Source organism: Loxodonta africana, chromosome 12, assembly GCF_030014295.1.
Source record: "Loxodonta africana isolate mLoxAfr1 chromosome 12, mLoxAfr1.hap2, whole genome shotgun sequence".
Taxonomy (NCBI): Eukaryota; Metazoa; Chordata; class Mammalia; order Proboscidea; family Elephantidae; genus Loxodonta; species Loxodonta africana.
This window is the reverse complement of record NC_087353.1, coordinates 42,152,011-42,178,036: the sequence shown is the minus strand read 5'-3', so window position 1 is coordinate 42,178,036 and position 26,026 is coordinate 42,152,011. Positions and strand designations below refer to the sequence as shown.

The 26,026-nt window shown below is 40.0% G+C and overlaps 3 protein-coding genes across 8 annotated transcripts in view; 1 reads left to right on the top strand and 2 right to left on the bottom strand.

The window, feature by feature from the left end:
- GPN1 (GPN-loop GTPase 1) overlaps positions 1-668 on the bottom strand; it is a 45,823-nt gene extending 45,155 nt beyond the window's left edge. Inside the window, exon 1 of one of the 3 annotated variants that reach the window (XM_023550551.2) lies at positions 221-668. In XM_023550551.2, the coding sequence (XP_023406319.1) occupies positions 221-331 (111 nt within the window). In that variant the 5' untranslated portion in view covers positions 332-668. The remainder of the gene's footprint in view (positions 1-220) is intronic. The other 2 variants (XM_010592004.3, XM_023550552.2) reach the window with 2 other exon arrangements.
- Positions 370-24,839, top strand: CCDC121 (coiled-coil domain containing 121). The gene is made up of 2 exons (XM_010592003.3): positions 370-1,007; positions 1,804-24,839. Exons 1-2 carry the CDS (start codon positions 676-678, stop codon positions 2,756-2,758), a joined length of 1,287 nt encoding a protein of 428 aa, XP_010590305.1. The 5' UTR covers positions 370-675; the 3' UTR covers positions 2,759-24,839.
- The window catches only part of ZNF512 (zinc finger protein 512), a 58,375-nt gene continuing 40,548 nt past the window's right edge, over positions 8,200-26,026 (bottom strand). For all 4 annotated transcript variants that reach the window (XM_064295161.1, XM_064295160.1, XM_023550547.2 and 1 more), the window contains 4 exons: positions 15,465-15,566; positions 14,532-14,594; positions 13,413-13,511; positions 8,200-10,165 (listed from right to left, as the gene is read on the bottom strand). In XM_064295161.1, the coding sequence (XP_064151231.1) occupies positions 9,857-10,165; positions 13,413-13,511; positions 14,532-14,594; positions 15,465-15,566 (573 nt within the window). In that variant the 3' untranslated portion in view covers positions 8,200-9,856. The remainder of the gene's footprint in view (positions 10,166-13,412; positions 13,512-14,531; positions 14,595-15,464; positions 15,567-26,026) is intronic.

The window sequence follows — 26,026 nt, the reverse complement described above, 5'->3', positions numbered from 1 at the left end:
ATGAAGCATGCACTGAGAGTAAGCAAAAAAGAGCCTTAATTAACCCAGGCTAGAATCCGAGAATACGTCGCCAAGAAAGACACCGGAGCTGATTTGAAGCGCAAGAAAGTCACGCGCGAGTATCCTCCAACGCCCGAGAAACCTCCTTCCCTATCTATTAGGCTTCCGTTCAGCACAACCTCTCACGTACTCCTTATTACGGCTAAGCCATGTAAGTCACCTGTACGAAAGTGGTTTTTCCAGATCCCGCCATTCCCAACACCAACAGACACACTGTGGGCCGAGGACCGCCCGAAGCCTGTGGCTCTGACACAGCTACGGGGGTCGCCATCTTTCTTCTAGATCCGCCCACCCTACGACAGAGACGCCGCGCGGCTAGAGAGACTTCCGCGACGCTCTGGGCTGGGAATGAGCATAGAGTCGAATGGGCTCGAAGAGGAAGGACGGGGGGCGGGGCGAAGTGCCTCACAGTCTTCTTTGTGTCTCGACCCAGCTCGGGAGCCAACTAGTGACAGTGACTGAGTAGCGGTTACGCTGGGCAACCGAGAGGCGGGCTGAAGGGGCAAGGAGAAGGGGTGTTAACCTTCATAGGGTTGGGCCTGGGAAGAGGAAAGCCCCGGTCCCCGGAGAAGGAGAAGAGACGGGATCGCGGGGGCAGGCTCCCACAGAACTAGAATGAGGAGAGTGGGTCTCACTTTCGGCCCCCAAGGAGCAGCAAACAGAGCCACGGGAGAACTGGCTGCTGGGGCTTACCCTGCAGCCGAGGAGGTTAAACAAGTCTGGGCCGGACGGGTCTGGACTGGGGCCGAGCGCCACCCCCGGGGTTGCTGGGCAGCGCCGAGACTCGTTGAGCACAGAACGGAGACACTGCGAGAACTTAACGCGCTTGGATACCGTTCCCGCGTGTCGCCGACCCCGGACACTAGCGCTTGCCCCTCGACCATCACCCTTAGTGAACTGCACAATCACCATCACCTTGAGGATGAACCGTTGGATCCGAGGCGCACGTGAGTTGAGAAGGGGAGGTTCTCTCTCATGGAAGCGCCATCGCGGAAACGTGGTGAAAAAGCCGAGATGACTCCTATTCTTGGCCACCCAATCTGTTCTTGAGGTCCTTGATACGGGCTGTAAGCCATAAGATCTGGGTTTTATACCCACGCTCTGCCACTTGTTATGTGTGTAAGCTTTGACAAAAATCCAGCCGATTGCCTTCGAGCCAATTCCGACTCATAGCCACTCTTTAGGGCAGAGTAGAACTGCCCCATAGGGTTTCCAAAGGAGCGGCCGCTGGATTTGAACTGCCGACCTTTTGGTTAGCAGCCAAACGCTTAACCACTGCGCCACCAGAGCCCCAAACATTGACAGGTCACTTATATTCTGTGAACCACTTTTCTCCTCTTTAAAATTGAGATAACGCCTCACAGCGTTGTAGTGAATGCACTGTAAACTATAGTCCCTCATCTTTACCCCTAAATGTATTCCCTTGGAACATGTTGTTGTTAGTTGCCATGGAGTCCATTCGGTGACCACACGCATGTCAAGAGTAGAACTGCTCCACAGGGTTTTCAAGGCTGTGTGACCTTTCTGAAGCAGATCCTTCCAGGTGCCTCTGGGTGGGTTTGTAGTCCAGTTAGTAGTCCAGCACTTAGACGTTTGCACAACCCAGGGATTCCTTGGAACATATTAGGTGCTCAAAAATATTTTCTTGTATGAGTCCAAGTACAAATGTGCATTTTTTTAAAATTATTTCCTAAGTTTTCATTAAGAACCAACAGGGGAATGTGTCATTTGTTCTCCCTTCAGGTTTGATGAGGGCCCTGAGACAGCTCTTCCACCATATCTTAGTCTAATAAATACTTTTTTCAAGCCAGAGAAGCTAACAAAGGCTGAAATGAAGTTTAAAGAAAAGGCAATGGTGGAAGTGGTGGACCTGAACAATCAAATAGAACAAGCTCAAATCCAGCAGGAACAGCTACAGAAGGAAAGCAGGCAGCTATGCACTGAAAAGTTACTTGTCCAGGCTGAACACAAATTCATTCTGGAATACCTGACCAACAAGACTGAGGAGTACAGAAAGCAGCCCATTAAGATGTGGAACAACTATGTACAAAAAAGTGAGGAGATTGAACTACGGAGGCAGGAGGCAACCTCAAGATATGGGAAACAAACTTCAGTGCTTAAAGCAGAGCTCTTGCAGAAGGAAAAGACCCAAAGCCTTCTGAAACACCAGCTGAAGGCAATGAAGGACATTTTAATATTAAAGGAAAAACAGGAGATAGAAATGCTGGCATTGCAGGAGGAGAAAAGGAAAGTCCAAGATGAGACAGCTGCAAAGACACAGGAAGTACAGGTCCAGATCCTCCAGGAAAAAGCACTACTGGAGAAACAACTGAGTGAGCCAGACATAAGCCAGTTGGGAAAGAGAAAAAGAAGAGAGCTTAAAAGGAAGAACCAGGCCTTGGAGTTGGCAGCAAAGCAGTATACTCTTGAGTTCTACCGTGGCATCAACAGAGAGAACCAACAGTTACAGAAGGATCTACAGGAGCTAATTCAGCAATCCCAGGAGTTGGTGGCTTGTCAAAGCCAATTAAAAAACAGGAAACAGCAACTGCAGCAAGAACAGTGGTACCTGGAGGGCTTAATCCGGGGAAGGCAACGAATGCAAGGAAGGTATAATTGGTGCCTAAAAGGACAGGATGCTCCAAAGACCACACTGACCCCTCCTCTAGGCACCAAATCAAGGATTAATCCCAAATAATTCCTAAAGTAACACTGATTAAATAAGCGCTGGAGCAGGTACTCTTAGGTGCTACATAAACCCAGTTAAGAAGCTTTTTGGATCTAATTGCTATGGCAAGATGTCTATCATGATGTGTAGGTGTGAAGGATTGGGTGCTTTTTTTCAGCAGTACTGCTTCATATTTGTGACTGGCTTCCCTTAACCCTTCCTCTAAGTAGCTCTTGTTAATAAACAGGATGTTCCACAAACCTCCACAGTTATGATCCTAATACCCAGCCGCTTACCAAACACCCTGTACTTCAAACTCACTCAAGATCAACTTGAGGTGAGAAGAAAAGTTGTGATTTATTTCATCTACCTTAGATTTGTTAATAGAGAAAGCACCTTTAAGGATAGTGTTTCAGATTTCATATAGTGCTTTCAGCTCTGTAAATAACCCGGTATCAGTTTATCCTCATTCCTTTTGACCAACTCAGCACACAAAGGCAAAGGCAAAAAGTGTTTTTAAGCCTTTTTTTGTTTGTTTATGCCAGTGACCGGTAGATGCTTCTGTGGTTTTTTCCATGAAGCAAAAAGTACTCAACAGCAAGTCCACTAAGTGCTAGGTCTAATGCTAACCCCACCTCCCCAGTTTTAGCTTCGAATAAATTGAGAAACTAAGAGAGGAGGAAGGGGACATACATTAGGTCAACAGTTGTTTTGGAAATGTTTTCCATGAGGAAACACCTACGGCATCAATGACATGACTGGATGCCTCTGCTTGTTTAAGAAAATGTATCAAAAGAAAGTTTTAAGATGTTTGGGCAATTTTTAAGTCTTGTGCCATCTGTTGTTATCCCGTTTCCATAGCAGCACTCTAAATTCTATGACAAGTAAAATTAGTTAATATTAATTGGGTTTAGATCATTTATTCTATTTTCTCACTACACGTACACTTTGTAGTACATGAAATCCCTTTTATAATCAATGTGTGCCATATATTTATGTCCATTTTATACAACTGGGAATAATTTTACTAAATTAGTATAGATTTTAACATAGTTGTATTTTTTGCATTTATGACATATTTATATTTAAACCTGTGATTTACTTAAATGCTGAATTCTAGTTCAGGAATATAACCCCTTCTTTTAACATTGCTCTTCTATGGAAAATATAAACAACTTATGTTTTTCAAAAACTGTTAATGAAACATTCCAAAATAATTTTCCTGAATTGTTTTATTCATGCATAAAATGAATGCATTTAAAATTGGATTTTTAAAAAAAGGATCCTCCCTTGAAGTGCCTCTTACTTCTAGCTTTAATAGTTTTTGTTAAATATGTAGAATTTTTTATTAAATAAAGATCTACTTAGAATTATAATTTATCTAGCTTTTTTTTTTACTATTTTAATATATTTTCTACTTTATCACACTTCTTACCCTTTCTGCACGTCTTATTCATACTAGTGTGCAAAAAGTAAAACTGCAGTTTTAATACGGAGGAGCCCTGGTGGCACAATGGTTAAGAGCTTGGCTGCTAACCAAAAAGTTGGCCGTTTGAGTTCACCAGCTGCTCCTTAGAAGCCCTATGAGACACTTCTGTTCTGTCCTGTAGGGTCCCTATGAGTTGCAATCAACTTGATAGCAATGGATTTGGTTTGGTTTTGGTTTAATACAGAAATTAGGACTTCAAATATCATGCAGGTACCTTAACCATATACTTATTCATGAGCTACAGGTACAGGAAGACTGAATTTGAAAAGCATGATATCCAAAGCAAGTTTGAGCCCCTATTCTCTGTGAATGCAAAAGCCCTAAGAAAACATATACCGCACCTAAGGCTGACCAGGAGTCACAAAGGAGGTACCTTAGACTCTTTTCCTTCTGCTGTTAATCCCCCTCCTGCAGTTGCCGTCCCAATTTTCTCTTTCAGGAGTGGGTATCTTCCATCTGATCTGTTTATTTTTACTTCCTATCATCCCAGTTGAAGGAGCCCTGGTGGCACAGTGTATAAAGCACTCAGCTGCTAAAAGGTCGGCAGTTTGAACCCACCAGCTGCTCTGCAGGACAAAGATGTTCCATAGATTACAGCCTTAGAAACCCGATGAGGCAGTTCTACTCCATCCTATAAGGTCACCAGGAGTTGGAATCGATTCAACGGCAGTGTTTTGGTTTTTGGGGTTTTTTTTTTTTGTATCACTCCAGTTAAATGATGTGGTGGATTGCTTGTGGTTTCTCCTTTCAGAGTGAATAAAGGCGTAAAGATTTTAAAGGGCGAATCATATCTGAAATCCACACCCTCAACTTAGTAGGGGGCCAACTCATTTCAATCTATTTTTTGTCTGCTTTGCTATGAAGAAAATTAAACAGAGTGATGTTACAGAAAGTGACTTTAAACAGCAAAGATTTCTAAGGTGAAATGTTGGCTGAGACCTGAATAAGCTGAAGCCCACAGTGCAAAAAACCAGAAGAAACTGTTCCAGGCACAACGGTGAATGCAAAGGCTCTAAGAAGGTGGGAATAAGCTTGATATGTTCAATGAACAAAGGTCTGTGTGGCTGAAGTGCAGGTGGGGAATGGGTAGTGGGGCAGGAAGCTAGTAAGGTTAGCAGGAAGGCCTGATTGGCCACTGTAAAGGGTTTGAATTCTATTCTACAAGCAGTGGGAAACCAATAGGCTTTTACAATGAATGAGGTCTGAATTACATTTTTAAAAACACTCTTGCCACCCTATGGAGAATGTGCCCAAGTCAGTAAAAAGTAGAAACAAGGACATCAATCAGGAAGCTATTGTAGCCTAGACAAGAGGGAAAGATGGTCTGGATTACCATGGTAGAAATAGAAAAACAAATTAGGGATTTTTTTGGTGGTAGACAAGACTTGCTAATGAATTCACTTTGAGAAACTAAAAAAAGAAAGATCAAGGAAAACTATGTTTATGGCCCCAGCATCTGAACAGTGGTGCTGAAGGGGAGAAGACATGGGGAAACAGACCACAGGGTGAGGGAAATTAAAGGTTAAGATGAAGCAGAAGTAAAATTTATAGTGTTCCGTTTTAAGAAGATGAGCAGAATGTATTTTTCCTTGATGTGTATGTGAACTGCTTTTTAAAATATTTCAGGCATACAAAAATATAGAAAACCATAACTCATTATCTACCTTAATAATTACAACTTTGAGGGACAGAGTTGCATGGGTGGGGGTCTGGGGACCATGGTTTCAGGGAACATCTAGGTCAACTGGCACAACGACATTTATTAAGAAAATGTTCTGCATCCCATTTTGGTGGGTGGTGTCTGGGGTCTTGAAAGCAGCCATTTGAGATACATTAATTGGTCCCAACCCACCTGGAGCAAAGGAGAATGAAAAACACCAGAGACACAAGAAAAAAATAGAAGCCTAAGAGACAGACAGGGCCACATAAACCAGAGACACCATCAGCCTGAGACCAGAAGAACCAGATAGTGCCTGGCTACCACCAATGACGGCCCTGAGAGGGAACACAACAGTCTCTGATGGAGCAGGAGAGAAGTGGGGTGCAGAACTCAAATTCTAGTAAAAAGACCAGACTTAATGCTCTGAGACTGGAGGGAACCTGGAAGACATGGCCCCCAGACTCTCTGTTAGCCCAGAACTGAAACCATTCCTGAAGTCAACTCTTCAGACAAAAATTCGACTGGACTATAAGACATAAAATGATACTCATGAAGACAGTGCTTCTTACCTCAAATAGATACATGAGACTAAAGGGGCAGCTCCTGTCTGAAGGTGAGATGAAAAGGCAAAAAGGGACAGGAGGTGGTTGAATGGACATGGGAAATCCAAAGTGGAAAGGAGGAATGTGCTGTCACATTACAGGGAGAGCAACTAGGGTCAAATAACAATATGTGTATAAACTTTTGAATGAGAAACTAACTTGAACTGTAAACTTTCAGTTAAAGCATAAAAAAAACCTATTAGACTGAAAGTAAAAATAAAAGAATTACAAATTCAACTGAAATCCCTTCTGAATCCCAGAAGCATTATACTGAATTTGATGTTTATCATTCTTGTGCATGTTTTCAGGCTTTTACTTTATATACATATATCTGTAAACTAGTGTTTTTACATGTTTTTAAACCTTATATAAATAATACCCTTGATGTGTTTGACCACGTGCTTTTTCCAGACATTATTTTTGGGATTTATACATGATGATACAAGAAACCCTAGTTAATTTTATAGCTGTATAGTATTCCACTGTGTGGCTGTACCAAAATTTATCCATTCTCTTGATGGACAATTAGGTTGTGTATTAGAGTAGGCTAAAGTGCTGTGACAGACCAAAGAACATATGATGTCTCAAATAATAGAGATTTCTTTCTTGTTCATGTAACAGTCACATAATAGTCTAAGATGGATGCTCCTGGTTGGCAAGTGGTTCCTTGTCAGGGTGATTCAGAGTCCATTTTGTGCTCTGCCATCCCTTAGGGCCTCCTCATCATCTGCATCTAGCAGGAGGAAGGGGAAAGCAAGCATGGACGCACACTCACTCTTTTAAAAGTTCCAGCAAAGAAGTGACACTCGCATTCCACTGGAGAGAAGTTAGCTGGTTATACCTTAAAAGAAAAAATCCATTTCCATCAAGTCGATTCCAACTCATAGCAACCCTATAGGACGGAGTAGAACTGCCCCATAGAGTTTCCAAGGAACACCTGATGGATTCGAACTGCCAGACCTTTTGGTTAGCAGCCATAGCACTTAACCATTACGCCAACAAGGCTTCCAGGTACACCTTACCACTCGGGGAATAAGAGCCTAGTATTTGTCCTATAATTCTATTACTTTGCAAGGTGAGAGCATATTCTGGTAGACAGCTAGTGGTTTCTACCACAGGGTGTTTTCATCTCTTATGAACTATCCTGCAATAATCATTCTTGTTTATGTCTTCTGGTATACCTGGGCAAGAAGAGTGTCTCTTTATATACCTAGGAGTAAAACTGCCGAGTCTTAGGGAATATATTCAACTTTACTAGGTATTGCCAAATTGTTTTCAAAGTGATTGTACCAATTTACACTCTAAACCATGTATTAAAGTTCTTACTGCTCCACAGTCTAGCTATACTTGATACTGTCAAACTCAGTATATGTTATTCTAATGAGTTTTTTAAAAATAAACTTAAAAACTCAATAGAGTGATTAGGATTGTCCTGTCTCCTATGGTGATCCCTGGCCTCAGGAAGGAAAAAGAAAGGGAGCACCTGCAAGGGCCCTGAATGAGACTGGGCAACTTTCCTATAATAATTCATTTTAATCTCAAACAAATTATTCATTTTCATGAGCACACAGAATCCAGGAGATAAAGCATTACTGAGACAACTGCATTTAGAACTTATTTCAAACTCATACCTATCCCCCAACCATCTTCTTACCCCCATTTACTGTGTCAGCAAGGAGTCAAGTGGCAGGCCAGAGTCAATGAACAACTGGAAACAGCATTCTAACGAAGAGTCATTTATTTCTTTTGTCATTGCCAAACATTCCCCGAGTCTTACTCACCAGAAATTAACATAGCTTCTTCATTTCTCCTCCCTGGCAACCTTATCTTCTGAAAAGGCTTTAAGGACACAATTGCCAATGAAAATGTAGAGTGGATATACCAGGTACTTCACTTGTTTCAAAACTACCTATTCTGGCAGTATCCAAATCAGGTTTCAATGCTCCCTAGTTTGAAAGTGGTCTTCACAAAAGCCCACGTCTTAAAGCTATGTGGAGAAGCGCAAAGAAGGACAGAGAGTTAAAGAATGGTTAACAGCCTTTCAGAATTTGAAAAGGTAGTACATGTCCTTATCAAGGTTAATGGTCCCTTATTTTTTATGTGGCATATGCCACAAAAATAGGGAAGAATATATAAGATCAATATTAATGGAAAAAGGGGAAGAGAATCCAGAAGCACGACAGGAAAGCTGCTATAACCGATGTTTCAGAGAAAGACAGCATCCAAGAGAAACAGCCCATTAGACAAAACCAGGTGGGCATGAGGTACAGAAAAAGAATTTTTCTTTTCAGCTCCACATAAATATCTACATCTGGTATCAAAGTCTCAGGACATAAAGAGGACAGAACTTCATAGAAGGGCAATATTCTCAGAAATTTCAGAGACAAGAGGAGGGCTAAAAGGATAGATGAGGACCTTGGGGGTTTAGACTAGCAAGTGAGGTAAAGTCCAGGGGAGAAGGAATGTGTACCTTGCCAATATTAGTGTATCACCAGGAGCACTGTGCCAAAACATCAGGGGCAATGTGATAGTTCTCAATCCCTAAGATCAAGGGAGCAGGCTACATGACGGCACTAACCATAGCAACACATGAGATCTCAAGCCCCAGAAAAGGCGAGACAGTATTTATTGCTTCTTCTACTTTCTTCTTTCTAGTCATTTTAATGTTTACTCTTAAGCCTGCTTATCATGCTTGTGGTCTAGTTAGTCACTGCTACTTAGAATAAACAAAGCATTTCCCAGTATAACCAGAGTAGGGCAGTTCTAACTTTTTCAAACCAAGTCCATTTTCTTACTTTCTATTCTAAAACCATACTGGGTTGTTAAAACTGTAACAAAAAGCCCCCATAAAATTTGTTTCCCAAGGAGATGGGGTAACCTTATTACATGAATGATAACAGTTCTAGCTTCTAGACTTACTATATCACAAACGCAAAATGATAAATTAGTTATGGTTTTAAAAATTAGTTTGGAATTGTTTTATAAGCTAGATGATGGAGTGGCTACTAAATCAATGGAGCTTCCAAGAACATTTTACACTCCAGGAAGGAAAGAACACCAAAAAGATTTCTTAGTTTTATAGAGGGCAAAAGAGGCCTATAGTTGGCCTTAAGAGGGAGCTCTTTGGGCAAGATAAGAGTCAGAAAAACAAGAGGACTCCAATAAGGAATAGCAAGAAAACCTACCGGAAAGGCGGGGGTAGGGAAAACAGGGAAATCTACACAGAAGGAAGAAGCTGAGAAAGTCACAAACAACCGAAAAAGTACATTTCTCTCCGCTCAGCCCCCCCAAGACTCAGTCCTCCCAGCACAGGTCCCCATCACAGAATCCAGGAGCTAAAGCATTCACCCTCCCAGGAGTGCACTCACACTGCCTGCCTATTTCCTCCCTCGTTTATGATGAGTATTTGAGGGTTTTACTTTCTGGAAATGTGCTGGCACTGGCTCCCGCTCTGGCTCCTTACAGGAGGTCGACACTACCAGTTGCTCATTACTCTGCCTCTGATCCTTCCCTACTCTAAGACTCAGCTCTGTCTCAGAATGCTCAGCACCAGGCTGCTGCCGCCTTCTTAGAGACCTTCTGCTCCTGTGCTGCTGCATCCGCTTTTCTTCTTCTTGCTGCCGCTGCTTTATCTTCATCAGCTTTTCAAAGCTTTTGGTTGTTGTTGGGTTTACAACAAACCAGTCCTAGAGGCAAAACAGAAAAATCATTCAAAGACATAATGGAAAGCATAAAAAAGGGGTGTGGGAAGAATAAAAAAGGCATAATTAAGACGGAACACAGTAAGGAGGAAACAATATGGAACCAAAACTTAGATGTCTGTATTTTAAGTTGGAGAAATTCAAGATACAATAGTCATTGTAAGTAATAAATGTGTAAGACATGATTCTGGATACTTAACATCTGACCTACAAAATCTGCTTAGCATTGTCTCACCCATTTATCTCCTTCAGTAAAAATCACATCATGAGATGTCAAACTATGAGCCATAAAATATTTTTATTTCATGATAATGTAGTAGTTAAGAGTAACAATTTTGCAGCCAGACTGCCTGGGTGCAAATTCCAGCTCTGTTTCTAGCTATGTAACCATGGGCAAATTAACTTAACCCCTTTGAGCCTCAGTTTTAAAAATTAAAGGGCAAGGGACATGGACTCCAATTATGCCAAAAATTAAAAAAAGAAGTCAAATCTATTCATATGAGAAGTCTTCTAGCTCTAATAACTTATAGGAAATACCTGGGGTAGAAGAACACCACCACAGGGATGCAATCAGTAAAATTCAGAACGTGAGTAATTACATGTGAAAATTCAGTTTCTTCAACAAATAAATGGCAATGGAAAAACAAAAAAAAGGAAGGGGAAACTTCTAGACCTAGACTGTCCAGTGAGGTAGCGACAAGCCACCTGTGGCTAATGAGCTCTTGAAACATGGCCAATCTAAACCGAGATATACTTTCAATATAAAACACACATCAAACTTCAGAGACTTAGTATAGAAAAAAAAAATGTAAACTATCTCAATAATCTTTATTGATTACGTGTAAAACGATGCACTGGATATACTGGGTTAAATAAAACATGTTAAAATTAATTTCACCTATTTTCCTTATGCTTTTTTGAAGTGGCTACTAATGTGGTTACTAGAACATTTTAAATTACATACATGGCTCACGTTACGTTTCTATCGGATAGTGCCGCTCTAGATTAAAACACAGTTTGTGCACCTTTTTTAGATCCTGATTTGAACTAGCCAACTCTGAAAAAAATGAGACAATCAGGGAAATTTAAATAATGATTAGAGAATCAACTTAATTTTTATAGGTGTGATGATGGTTGTGGTTTTGTTTTTAAAAGCCCTTATTTTTTATAGCTATATACCAAAGCATCTCAGCTGCAATGGTATCTGGGATTTGCTTTAAACCAGGCTTTAAGGGAGAAGAAGTGAGTGGGCTTATAAAAAATACGATTGGTCATACACTGATGACTGCTGAAGCTGGCTGGCAGATACATTAGGTTCATTATACTGTTCTCTCTCTTTTCGTGCATTTCAACATTTTCATAATTTCAAAAAGACAAAAAAAAAAGTAGTGTAAGAAAACGTAAGGCAGGGAGGGAAAAAAAGGATGAAAATGTTCGATGACTACATAAAATTCGTTAAAAAAAAAAAAAAAAACCTCGTTGCCGTGGAGTCAATTCCAACTCATAGCAACCCTATAGGACAGAGTAGAACTGGCCCGTTGGGTTTCCAAGAAGCACCTGGTAGATTCAAACAGTCAACTTCTGGTTAGCAGCCGGACTCTTAACCACTATAGCACCAGGGTTTCCAAAAATATAGGCATAAATCATTGAAAAAACTAACTGAAATAAAGATCTTTGCTGACGCCAATTTTTTTAGGAAGAAACTGGAGAGGTTAGTCAACTCTACAAAGGGCAAATTTGATCAGGAGATAATTATCTTTCAAACACTTCCTGACACATGAAAAGTTCACTATATACAAAAGATGTGACTGCCCTCCTGAGAAATCTGATTCTGGAAATGGGCTCCCAAAGCTTAAATCAATAAAGCAACAGAAACCATATTTGATGAAACAAGTTAAAGCCCACCTGTTAATAACTGGAGCCCTGGTGGCACAGTGTTAAACCTCAGCTGTTAACCAAAAGGTCAGCAGTTCAGATCCACCAGCCACTTCCTGGAAATCTTATGCCGCAGTTCTACTTTGTCCTATAGGGTCGCTATGAGCCAGAATTGACTCAACGGTAAGGGGTTTGGTTTTGGTTTGTTAAGCACTATTAAATTTGAGGGCAGAAAACAGCTGAAGGTGCTCACTGTATTTTTCCCAACATACAGTTTCTACAGCATGATATTCTAAGAAACAAACATTCTTATTCCTTTAGCCTCTGTAATAAAAACCCACTGCTGTCGAGTTGATTCCAACTCACAGCAACCTTATAGGGTAGAGTCGAACTGCCCTATAGGATTTCCAAGGCTGTAATCCTTATGGAAGCAGACCGCCACATCTTTCTGCCACAGAGCAGCTGGTAGGTTCGAACTACCAACCTTTCCGTTAACAACCCAGAATTTAACCACTGCACCACCAGGGCCCCTGCTTTTGTAGTAATGGTATTTAATTACATAACAAGCAATCTTTGTTCACCTGTACTACTAAAAACTTCCCCCAGGAGAAAACTCTTGACCTCCTGAGCTTTAAATCATTTTTACACGGTGTTTTTTCTTATTTTTTAATTTTGAAAACTTACACACCTTCAGAAAAGTTGTAATAGTTCAATGAACACATGTATATCCTTCACCTAGATTTACCATTATTAATCTTCCTTCCTTTCCTTCCTTCCTTACTTTGCTGAATTATGTACAAGTTAGTTGCCAACATGATACTTTATCCATAAATACTTCAGCACATGTATGCCTAAGAACAAGAGCATTCTCTTGCATTAACTGCAATTCAATTATCACACTGATACAATATTATTAGTTAGTATACTCAGTATTCAAATCTTCCCAATTGTCTCAATAGTATCTTTTATGGCTGTTTTCATGCAGTATTTTATACAGCATTAAAAACAGGTTGCTGGAGGATGTTAGGATACTAGAAAACATAGAAGTATACAGATTCCTGTAAAACAAGAATCCCAAAGAGAGAAATTCAATCTGGTTCCCAAATGCCTGATCTAAGAGGATTAACAGAAGAGCTCCCAGGTGCTCACACTCACATTTCACATTACCAATGCTTTCACAGAAAAATACAACCAAATGTTTAATGTTAGAGATCATTTTAACTTCAATGTCTCTGGTAACTGCTTTAGCGTTACTCTTCTTTAAAGTCCTGTCCTACAAAAACAAGAAAAAATCCACTCTCTTGTGGCTTACACGCAGGGTCCAGACTCATAAAAACATGGGAAAACAGGGCCTCACCTCGGCATGGACAGAGTTGATGTGATACTTGACACCACTCTCTGACACAAATTCTTTCTGACACAGAAGACACTTGTATTTTCCAGCCACAAAGTTTCCCTATTTCCAAAAGAGGATAAAAAAAAAAATAGAGTTTTTGGTAAATTCAGGGAGACACACCTGGGCCATGTGTAGAAATAGTTAGGTCTGTAAAGAGGGGACCTACTTCAGCACAAGAAAGAAGGAAAAAGATTCAAACAGTAATACTTAGGTGAACCACCTTGGACAGACTATCACCAATAGAAACATATTCTAATGGACTTCTATGCCAAATACTCACCCCACCCTCAACACACCTGAAGTTCTACTTTTGTTACGTAACACCAGATTTTCCTACCTTCCTATGTCTTTCACTTCACTGCCAGGTTCTCTTGGTTTCTTCCAAGAGACTCAGAAACTGACTCCAAGGATTCAGAACTAGGATTAAGATGGCAAACTCCTAAGCGTTCCTTGACAGACTGGCTTGTATGCCTACAACTCCCTTGTTGCCTTGAACTGAGACCTCTCTCCCCTACTGAAGCTTCAGGTTTCCATGGTGTTCATTTTGTGAATGGGGTTGGGAAGTGACAGCGATCCCCATGGCTGATGGGTTGTAGGAAGCGTGGGTCAACATGGAAAAGGTTCAGTGAAGTGAATCGCTGTTAGTCTGATCTACTATCCTACCTCCTATCCCCAGAGGCCAGTACAGTTTTGATGAGTTTAGGAGATTTTCACCAATCCATGTAAGCACGTATAAGTTGATTCTATAAAGTTTAACGCCCAATATGACAGGGCAGGCCCAATGTGAGACAGGCTCGGGGTTAAGGAGCTAAGGCCCTGATGGGGACTCAGAACTAATATATTTTTCTACAAATTCCTTTAACTGATCTGACTTATGGTTCTGTTGGCCTTCTCTGAGTTTGGATGTGCCCTGGCATCCCACCCAATAACAGTCCAATAATCTTCGGGACGTAAAAAACTAAACAAGTCTCTGAACATAACAGTAAACAGGACAACTAGCAGTTCACCTGAACCAAATTCTCTTCAATGTCAGACTATTTTAAAGCACATGTTAAATATTAGATTCAGAACTTTACAAACCAATGTGCAAGAGCCCAGGTGAGCTTTAAGGCCAGATACACTACTGTAGACAGCCTCGCAACCCTGGAAAAAAAGAAGATATAAGGTGAAGACTATGCCAAACAGCATCCTTCTCTTAGCAATTTGTGCATTTCCACTGATCTGGAAGAAGACCAATAAATAGCACCATAAACCAAACAGAAAAAGAAATCTACAACATGCAAGTCACAAAAGCAAGAAGGAAAACTCTAAAAACGTAAAAGAAAAAAAAAGTGAGCAGGTAGTAGAGCTGATTAGAAACGTTTAAGCCATTCCCTTCCCTGGTACTTTCTCTGACACTTAGAGAAAAACAGAATATTATACAGCTAGGTTTTTAAAAAAGTCTGTATTCTGTAAGTGCAAACGTGTCTCCTATCAATTTTATAGCTACTCCTCCCCAAAGTGCTACACATACAGTTGTGGTAGATTAAAGATGGCTGCAAATTCTCTGCCACTCATCCCACCCGGAGATGTATTTCCTCTCCCCTTGAATCCAAGCTAGCCCTGGGATTGCTCTGACAAACAGAATGCCACAACAGTGATGAAGTGCAATTTGTGAGTCTAGGCCATGAGAGACCTGCAGCTTCTGCTTTCACGTGCTACAAACTCTCTCTCAGAAGTCAGCCGCCATGTACCCTGCTGGTAGGCCAACGACCTGCTGGAAAGAGAGGCCGTGGGGAAAGTCGAGCTCCCAGCTAACTACGACCCCATGAGTGATCCAGCAAATGCCATGCAAAGCAGGAGAACTGTCCCACTAAGCCCTGAGAGAATTACTGATGTAGAGAATTATGAACAAACAAAAAAATTATTTTAAGCCATGATGGTTTGGGTGCTCTGTCACAAAACAAGAAACAACTGAAGTAAGTACAGATACTTAAAAAAAATTTACTGAATAAATGATTGAGAAAGAACCACCTGGTTAGGACACTGGATGCGATGATACTTCTTGACCTCTAACTTCCATTTGTGTAGTACTTCCTGGCTGAAGGTAGGTAGCCCAGGGCGGGTATACTTTAACTATAAGACAAGAAACAATTTATTGGAGGACTCCAATTCCCAATCAAAATACCCCAAATATTCAAACCCAACTCTTCAGCCCAACTAATTCTAGAGTTCTACAAGTATATCCTCACGTATATTAAAAAAAAAAAAAAAAAAATTTTTTTTTTAATGTAAGACCCTCTGAGTGGAAACCCTGGTAGGGTAGTGGTTAAGTGGGTTAGCAGTTGAAATCCGCCAGGCACTCCTTGGAAACTCTACAGGGCAGTTCTACGCTGTCCTACAGGATCGCTATGAGTCGGAATCGACTTGACAGCACTGGGTTTGGTTTGGTTTCGGAAAGACCCTCTGAAGTTTCTGATACTGATAAGCATAACTGTTTATAGACTTAAAAGAGTTTGATTTTTTAGAAAGCATACAAGACTTTCAGATATAACACGTCATCTATACTTAAAAAAAAAACCCAAGTGATAAAATCTTATACACAATTAACTAGCATTTTGGGGAAAAAAAAAAAGATACAAATATGCCTCCATATATTCACTCAATATAAATATATTTAGATGGGTAAAAAGTTAGAAGGCTATAAACCAAAATGCTCATAGTGGTATTCTTCCAGTAGTACAATTCTGGGTGATTTTAATATTTTTCCCTCCTTGCCTACATTTATAATTTTTTTCAATGATGTTATGTTAGCTTTTACATTTTTAAAGTTCTAGAAGAAAAAAATAAAAATTCGAGGCAGACCCAAGACGGCGGAATAGACAGGTGCTTCCAGCGAGCCCTCTTACAACAAAGATGTAAAAAAACAAATGAAAGAAGTATACTTATCACAAGCTAGGAGCCCTGAACATCAAAGGCAAGCTTAGAAAACAAACTGAGGGGCAGGGGGAGGAACAGACGGTTCAGAAGCAGAGGGGAGTTATCGGACCTGAATCACAGGGAGCCCTCAGGCACCAATCCCGGGAGAAGCAGCGGCAGGCTGGTACTAGCTTTCGGCTACAGTTTCCTCAGGGAAAAGCTGCCAGCTACCCAGCCTACTCACACCTCCAGAACCAGAGAAGAACGGCACTCTCAGCAAAACCTAAGTACTTGCGTATATTTTACTGTGCCCCAACCAGCAAGCCAGCTTCAGTGGCTGATTTCCCTGGGCCTGAGATAGGTCCTGTTGAGTGCCTAGAGCCATCCTCCTACCCTTGGAGAAGGAATAATTTGCAACTGGGTGAAAAGATAATTTGCCAGCTCTACTGGTTGGGGGAGCTCAGGACAGAAGCGGCTCCTGTACAGGCATAGATGGTCTGTGGACTTTGAGTCCTTTCCCCTCTGTACGAACCTGTGTAAGCCTATTTCAGGACAACAGGCCCTTGTTGGCAGACTCCAACCATTTCAGCTGTGCAGCAGAGAGGTGGGTGTTTGATGTTTGACATTGCTTTGCCTATTAAACAGGGTCCTCACCTACCCACATCAGGGGCCTGAGGGCCGGTAGCACTACTCACGTCACCCAGCCACCCACAGCAGGGGTTCAAGGATAACTGGTACCTCCCCGTCCTTACAACCAAAAACACTGGGTGCCCATGGTCCGTCTGCAGTACTCACCCACCTGCACGCTCTAGGGCAGAGAGAGACGTTTCCCTCAGAGACGTGGGGGATGATTCTCAGCCCCCTGCTTTGTTCAGAGTGTGACTCTCTGCTGCAACCAGATACTGGTACCTACACCAATCACCCCTGCCCCTCTGAGAATGCAGGACAGAGCCTGTACCACACACTTGATGATCAGCTACCTGGACACCTGAGCTGAATTCATACAAGAAAAATGAACAGACTCCTAGACTCATAAAGCTGACAACAGCTCTGGCCATCTGGGGATACGATGTAAGAGCTCAAAACATGAAAATAATCAAACTAGCTCACTCAAGCAACCCATTTGGGCATATCAAAACAACACAAAGGAAGAAGCTATGACACAGTAAGCAAACATAAAATAAACTAATACAATAACTTATACATGACTCAGAGACAACACTCAATACCAAGCCATATAAAGAAACAGACTGTGATCACCTCAACAAGCACTCAAAATAAAGAATCAATGGATCTTCTAGATGAAACTGCCTTCCTGGAATTACCAGAGGCAGAATACAGAATATTAATACACAGAATCCTTCAATACATCCGGAAGGAAATCAGGCAATACACAGAACAAGCCAAGGAACACACAGACAAAGCAATTGAAGAAATTAAAAAGATTATTTAATAAACTGGAAAAATCCATAGACAGCAACCAGAAATTCAGAAGATTAACAATAAAATTACAGAATTAGACAACTCAATAGAAAGGCAGAGGAGCAAAACTGAGCAAGTGGAAGGCAGAATTTCTAAACGTGAAGATAAAGCACTTCGCACTAATATAGCTGAAGAAAAATCAGATAAAAGAATTTAAAAAACTGAAGAAACCTTAAGAATCATGTGGGACTCTATCAAGAGTAATAACCCATGAGTGATTGGAATACAAGAACAGGGAAGGATAAGAGAAAACTGTTGGCAGAAAACTTCCCTGATATCATGAAAGATGAGAAGATATCTATCCAAGATGCTCATCGAACTCCACGTGAGGTAGGTTTTAAAAGGAAGTCACCAGTACGTATTATACTCAAACCTGCCAAAACCAAAGATAAAGAGAGAATTTTAAGAGTAGACAGGGATAAACAAAAAGGCACCTACAAAGGAAAATCAATAAGAATAAACCCGGATTACTTGGCAAAAACCATGCAGGCAAGAAGGCAATGGGATGACTTATACAAAAAGTTGAAAGACACAAATTGCCAGTCAAGAATCATGTATCCAGCAAAACTGTCTATTAAATATGAAGGTGAAATAAGGACACTTCCAGATAAACAGAACTTTAGGAAATTTGCAAAAAACCAAACCAAAACTACAAGAAATACTAAAGGGAGTTCTTTGGTTAGAAAATCAATAATACCAGGTATCCACCCAAGACTAGAACACTGGGCACAGCAATCAGAAGTCAACCCAGACAGGGAAATTACAAAAATAAATCAAGATTAAAAAAATGCTCAAAAAAGGAAAACAGCGATATTATTATGTAAAAGAAGACAACATTAAAACAAAGAGGGACTAAGAAATGTAGTTATAGATCTTCCACATAGAGAGGAACACAAGGCAATACAAAGAAGTAAAAGTTAGTTTAAAATTTAGAAAAATACAGGTAAATAATAAGGTAACCACGAAGTAAACAAACTACCCAACACATCAAAATAAAATACAAGAAAAAAATAGAGACTCAGCAGAAACAAACAACAACGAATATGAGGAAAGGACAATATATAATCTACTCAGCATATAAAATTAAGTGGGAAAAAGAAACTATCAACAACGCACAAAAAAAGACATCAAAATGATAGCGCTAAATTCTTACCTATCATAATTACAGTGAATATAAATGGACTAAATTCTTAACTATCATAATTACGCTGAATGTAAATGGACTAAAGGCATCAATAAAGACACAGAGAATGGCAGAATAAATTCGAAAACAATCCGTCTATATGCTGCCTACAAGAGACACACCTTAGACTTAGACACAAAAACAAACTAAAACTCAAAAGATGGGGAAAAATATATCAAGCAAGTAACAATCAAAAAAAGAGCAGGAGTGGCAATATTGATTTCTAACAAAATAGACTTTCAAGTTAAATCCATTATAAAGGATAAGGAAAGACACATATAATGATTAAAAGGACAATATACCAAGCAGATATAACCATATTAAATATTTATGCACCCAATGACAGGGCTGCAAGATACATAAAACAAACTCTATCGGCACTGAAAAGTGAGACAGAGAGTGCCACAATAACAGTAGGAGACTTCAACACGACACTTTCGGTGAAAGACAGGACTTTCAGAAAGAAGCTCAAGTAAGACACAGAAGATCTAAATGCCACCATTAACCAACTCGTCCTCATAGCCATATACAGAACACTCCACCCAACAGCAGCCAAGTATACTTTCTTTTCCAGCACACATGGAACATTCTCTAGAATAGACCACATATTAGGTCATAAAGCAAGCCTCAGCAGAATCCAAAACATCAAAATATTACAAAGCTCTTCTCTGACCCTAAGGCCATAAAAGTGGAAATCAACAGCAGAAAAAGCAGGGAAAAGAAATCAAATACTTGGAAACTGAACAATACCCTGCTCAAAAAAGACTGAATTATAGAAGGCATTAAGGATGGCATAAAGAAATTCATAGATTCCAATGAGTATGAAAACACTTCCTATCAGAACCTTTGGGACACAAAGAAAGCAGTGCTCAGAGGTCAATTTATATCAATAAATGCACACATACAAAAAGAAGAAACGGCTAAAATCAAAGAATTATCCCTACAACTTGAATGACTAGAAAAAGAGCAACAAAAGAAACCCTCAGGCACCAGAAGAAAGCAAATAATAAAATTTTAGAGCAGAACTAAATGAAATAGAAAACAGAAAAACAAATGAAAGAATTAACAAAACCAAAAGCTGGTTCTTTGAAACAATCAACAAAACTGATAAACCACTGGCCAAACTGACAGAAGAAAAACAGGAGAGGAAGAAAATAACCCGAATAACAAATGAGATGGTCGATATTACAACAGACCCAACCGAAATTCAAAGAATCATATCAGATTACTATAAAAAATTATACTCTAAAAAATTTGAAAACCAGAAGAAACGGATGAATTCCTAGAAACACACTACCTACCTAAACTAACACAAACAGAGGTAGAACAACTAAATAGACCGACCCATTACAAAAGAATAGATTGAAAACGTAATCAAAAAACTCCCAACAAAAAAAGCTCTGGCCTGGATGGCTTCACTGCAGAGTTCTACCAAACTTTCAAAGAGTTAACACCACTACTACTAAAGGTATTTCAGAGCACAGAAAAGGACAGAATACTCTCAAACTCATTCTATGAAGCCAGTATATCCCTGATAGCAAAACCAGGAAAAGACACCACAAAAAAAGAAAGTTACAGACCTATATCCCTCATGAACGTAGATGCAAAAATCCTCAACTAAATTCCAACCAAAAGAATTCAACAATATATCAAAAAAATAATTCACCATGACCAAGTGGGATTCATGGTTCAACATTGGAAAAACAATTAATGTAATCCATTATATAAATAAAACAAAAGACAAGAATCACATGATTTTATCAATTGATGCAGAAAAGGCATTTGACAAAGTTTAACACTCATTCATGATAAAAACTCTCAGCAAAATAGGAATAGAAGGGAAATTCCTCAACATAATAAAGGACATTTATACAAAGCCAATAGCCAACATCATCCTAAATGGAGAGTACCTGAAAGCATTCTCCTTGAGACTGGGAACCAGACAAGGATGCCCATTATCACCACTCTTATTCAACATTGTGCTGGAAGTCCTAGCCAGAGCAATTAGGCCAGATAAAGAAATAAAGGGCATCCAGATTGGGAAGGAAGAAGTAAAAGTATCTCTGTTTGCAGAGGACATGATCTTATACACAGAAAACCCTAAGGAATCCTCAAGAAAACTACTGACACTAATGCAAGAATCCAACGGATTATCTGGATACAAGATAAACATACAAAAATCAGTTGGATTCCTCTACACCAACAAAAAGAACACTGAAGAGGAAACCACCAAATCAATACCATTTACAGTATCCCCCAAGAAGATAAAATGCTTAGGAATAAATCTTACCACAGATGTAAATGACTTATACAAAGAAAGCCACAAAAGACTTCAGCAAGAAACCAAAAGAAACCTGCTTAAGTGGAAAAGCATACTCGCTCATGGATAGGAAGACTTAACATTATAAAAATGTCTATTCTACCAAAAGCAATCTACACATTTAATGCAATTCCAATCCAAATTCTAAAGACATATTTTAATGAGATGGAGAAACAAATCACCAACTTCATATGGAAGGGAAAGAGGCCCTGGATAAGTAAAGTATTACTGGAAAAAAAGAACAGAGTGGGAGACCTTACTCTGATTTTAGAACCTATTATACCACCACAGTAGTCAAAACAGCCTGGTACTGGTACAACAACAGATACATAGACCAATGGAACAGAATTGAGAATCCAGAAATAAACCCATCCACGTATAAGCAGCTGATATTTGACAAAGGCCCAAAAGCAGTTAAATGGGGAAAAGATGGTCTTTTTAACAAATGGTGCTGGTGTAACTGGATATCCATCTGCAAAAAACTAAAACAAGACCCATACCTCACACCATGGACAAAAACTAACTTAAAATGGATCAAAGACCTAAATATGAAATCTAAAATGATAAAGATCATGGAAGAAAAAATAGGAACAATGCTAGGAGCCCTAATACATGGCATAAACAGTACACAAAAAATTGCTAACAATGCAGAAGAGAAACTAGATAACTGGGAGCTCCTAAAAATCAAACACTTATGTTCATCCAAAGATTTCGCCAAAAGAGTAAAAAGACTACCTACAGTCTGGGAAAAAGTTTTTAGCTATGACATTTCCAATCAGCGTCTCATCTCTAAAATCTACATGTTACTGCAAAAACTCAACTACAAAAAGACAAATAACCCAATGAAAAAATGGGCAAAAGACATGAACAGACACTTCCCTAAAGAAGACATTCAGATACCTAACAGATACTTGACGAATGCTCAGGATCATTAGCCATTACCCAGCCCAGTGCCCTTGAGTCGATTTCGACTCATAGCAACCCTATTAGCCATTAGAGAAATGCAAATGAAAACTACAATGAGATTCCACCTCACTCCAAAAAGGCTGGCAGTAACCCAAAACACACAAAACAAATGTTGGAGAGGCTGTGGAGAGATTCAAACACTTATACACTGCTGGTGGGAACGTGAAATAGTACAACCACTTTGGAAATAGATTTGGTGCTTCCTTAAAAAGCTAGAAATAGAATTGCCATACTATCCAGCAATCCCACTCCTTGGAATATATCTTAGAGAAATAAGAACCTTTGGACGAACAGATATATGCACACCCATATTCACTGCAGCACTGTTTACAATAGCAAAAAGATGGAAGTAACCAAGGTGCCCATCAACAGATGAATGGAAAAATAAATTATGGTATATTCACACAGTGGAATACTACACATTGATAAAGAACAGTGATGAATCTGTGAAACATTTCATAACATGGAATCTGGGAGGCATTATGCTGAGTGAAATTAGTCAGTTGCAAAGGACAAATATTGTATAAGACCACTAGTGTAAGAACTCGAGAAATAGTTTAAACAGAGAAGAAAATATGCTTTGATGTTTTTGAGAGGGGTTAGGGAGGGAGGTTGGGAGAGGAGTATTCACTAATTAGATAGTAGATACGAACTACTTTAGGTGACGGGAAAGACAACACACAATACATTCGAGGTCGGCACGACTGGACTAAACCAAAAGCAAAGAATTTTCCTGAATAAACTGAATGCTCTGAAGGCCAGCGTAGCAGGAACGGGGGTTTGGGGACTATGGTTTCAGGGGACATCTAAGTCAACTGGCATAACAAAATCTATTAGGAAAACATTCTGCATCCCACTTTGGAGAGTGGCGTCGGGGTCTTAAACGCTAGCAAGCAGCCATCTAAGATACATCAATTGGTCACAACCCACCTGGACAAAAAGGAGAATGAAGAATACCGAGCATACAAGGTAATTACCAGCCCAAGAGACAGAAGGGGCTACATAAACCAGAGACTACATCAGCCAGAGACCAGAAGAACTAGAGGGTGCCCGGCTACAACTGATGACTGCCCTGACAAGGAACACAACAGAGAACCCCTGATGGAGCAGGAGAGCAGTGGGATGCAGACCCCAGATTCTCATAAAATGACCAGGCTAAACAGTCTAAGACTAGAAGGACCCCAGTGGTCATGGCCCCCCTACTTTCTGTTGGCCCAGGATAGGAACCATTCCCAAAGCCAACTCTTCAGACTGGGATTGGACTGGACAAGGGGTGGAGAGGGATGCTAGTAAAGAGTGAGCTTCTTGGATTAGGTGGACACTTAAGACTACGTTGGCATCTCCTGCCTGGAGGGGAGATAAGAACGTAGAGGGGGTTAGAAGCTGGTGAAATGGACAAGAAGAGACAGAGTGGAAGGAGGGAGCGGGCTGTCTCATTAAGGGGAGAGCAGTTGGGAGTGGGTAGCAAGGTGTATATAAGTTTTTGTGTGAGAGACTAGCTTGATTTGTAAACTTCCTCTTAAACCACAATAAAAATTTAAGTAAATAAAAATACAACCTAAAACAGGGATGTGAAAGAATTCTGATAATAGAACACAACACCTTTGCTTAGATTACAAAAGAATTATTCCTAGCACATCTTTGACACTAGTCAGTTTCTCCTTACAACTATATTTTCCAAAGGAGGAATAGCACCTGCAGAGATAGTTCTTATCAAGTCCATCGTGGGTAACAGCTCTACTTCTGATGAGTGAACAATTCTCGTCCTTCAACAACAGAAGTGTCTGAGAAGAAGCTGATTCTCTGAGAGAAAGAAACAGAACCAAAACCCACAGTGGTAATGTGGGAAGCAAGCAAGGCAGCCCAGAGAACCTCTGGGAAATCTGTAAGAGAAATCAGAGCATGGAACTGGCTTTATTTATTTACTCTCCTCTGCAACTTTTACAGTGCTGGGGAAATAAGAACATGTATTTATATAAACTATGGTCCATATGGAAACCCTGGTGGCGTAGTGGTTAAGTGCTACGGCTGCTAACGGAAAGGTCGGCAGTTCAAGTCCACCAGGCGCTCCTTGGAAACTCTATGGGGGCAGTTCTACTAAGTCCTATAGGGTCGCTATGAGTCGACAACAGGTTTATGGTACATCTACACGATAGAGCACTAGTACTCTGCAGCTGTGGAAAAAAATAAGGATTATGAGTTCATATGGAGTGAGTTCCAGGATATATTGTCAAGTGAAATAAAGTACAGTGCAAAAAAAAAAAAAATCTATATTAAGAAAGGAGACCTCAGCAAACAACAACTAAAAAAATAAGGTAAGGCTGTCTGCTGGCACCAATGCAATAAGGTAAGAAAATAAATAAAAGTCCTACAGATTGGAAAGGAAGAAATAAAACTGTCTTTCTTCACAGATCGCATAATTGTCTACACAGAATATCTCAAAGAACCTACGGGGGAAAAAAAAGTTGCTAGAACTAATAAGTAAGCTTAACGCAAAAAAAAAAAAACCAAACCCATTGCCATCAAGTCAATTCCAACTCAGAGCTTTGCAAGGGCTTAAGATAATAAGGTCAACATCCAAAAGTCAATTGTGTTTCTGTATACCAACTATATTAGTTATCTATTGATACATAACAAATCACCCCAAAATTTAGACTCTTAAAACAATAATAAGCTTTTATTCTCTCAAAAAAAAAAAAAGAAGATATAACAAAATATGCATGTATCCAATCATCTGTCCCATAAAAACACAAGAAGAATAAACCAGAAACTGATGAGTTTTGTCACCTTCAGGCATGGGTAGTAACAGGGTAGAAAAGAAGGGGAAAGGTAAACAGGGTAGCTGGGATGAAGGCGCAGGGGCACTTCTCTGAGTATACCTTTTCGTATAGGTCTGACTTTTCGAACCATGGTAGTATTACATATACCCCAAAAATATATAAATAATTTAAACTAGACAGGTTGTAGAAGGAACCCAAAATGTATTAATAGTAACAAATGTAACTATTACAAATGAATAGCATACTGAGGGGACCTGAAGAAGAAAAAACCAACTTATGTAACCCTGGAAAATATATTTTGAGTATACATTGTAAAGCTAAAGGCAAAAAACACTATACACAAGTAATGCCCTCTAGCTAGTAAATTTGTTTTTTACTGAGTATAGGCTAGCAATCTCAAACTGCTTTATGTGTAGTTTAAATATAAATAAAAATAGATGTGTATGTATGTATGCAACGAGCCCTGGCAGCACAAAGGTTAAGCACTCAGCTGCTAATCAAAATGTCAGGAGTTGGAACCCAACCAGTGGCTCCTCAAGAGAAAAGACCTTGAATCCACTCCCATAAAGTTTACAGCCTAGGAAATCCTACGGGGCAGATCTACTCTGTCTTACTTGGTCACTATGAGCTGGAGTTTACTCAACAACACACAACAACATGTATGTGTACATGAGTACACATACATATTTATCTACTGAGAGGGCCTAGACACAATGCTACCCCAATAGCAATGAGCACATCTAGCAGCCAGATCTTGGTTTCTAAATTTATTCTCCAATAAAGGAAACCAGAGTGCCTTGGAGAAACAGATGAGTCTAGGGCACGGCAAGAAAAACACAAGATGAGGCGACAATACCTAATGGTGCCAGAAAGTAAGAAAGTGCTCAAAAATGATGGGGGTATATCAAAAAGACACAGGAACCCATTTGAAAGAGCTCTCAATGGC

Excerpts from the sequence above, each read along its gene's own strand:
- CCDC121 (XM_010592003.3), top strand. The coding sequence starts at position 676 with ATGAGGAGAGTGGGTCTCACTTTCGGCCCCCAAGGAGCAGCAAACAGA. Across the intron at positions 1,008-1,803 it reads CCGTTGGATCCGAGGCGCAC|GTTTGATGAGGGCCCTGAGA; the intron begins GTGAGTTGAGAA and ends TTCTCCCTTCAG.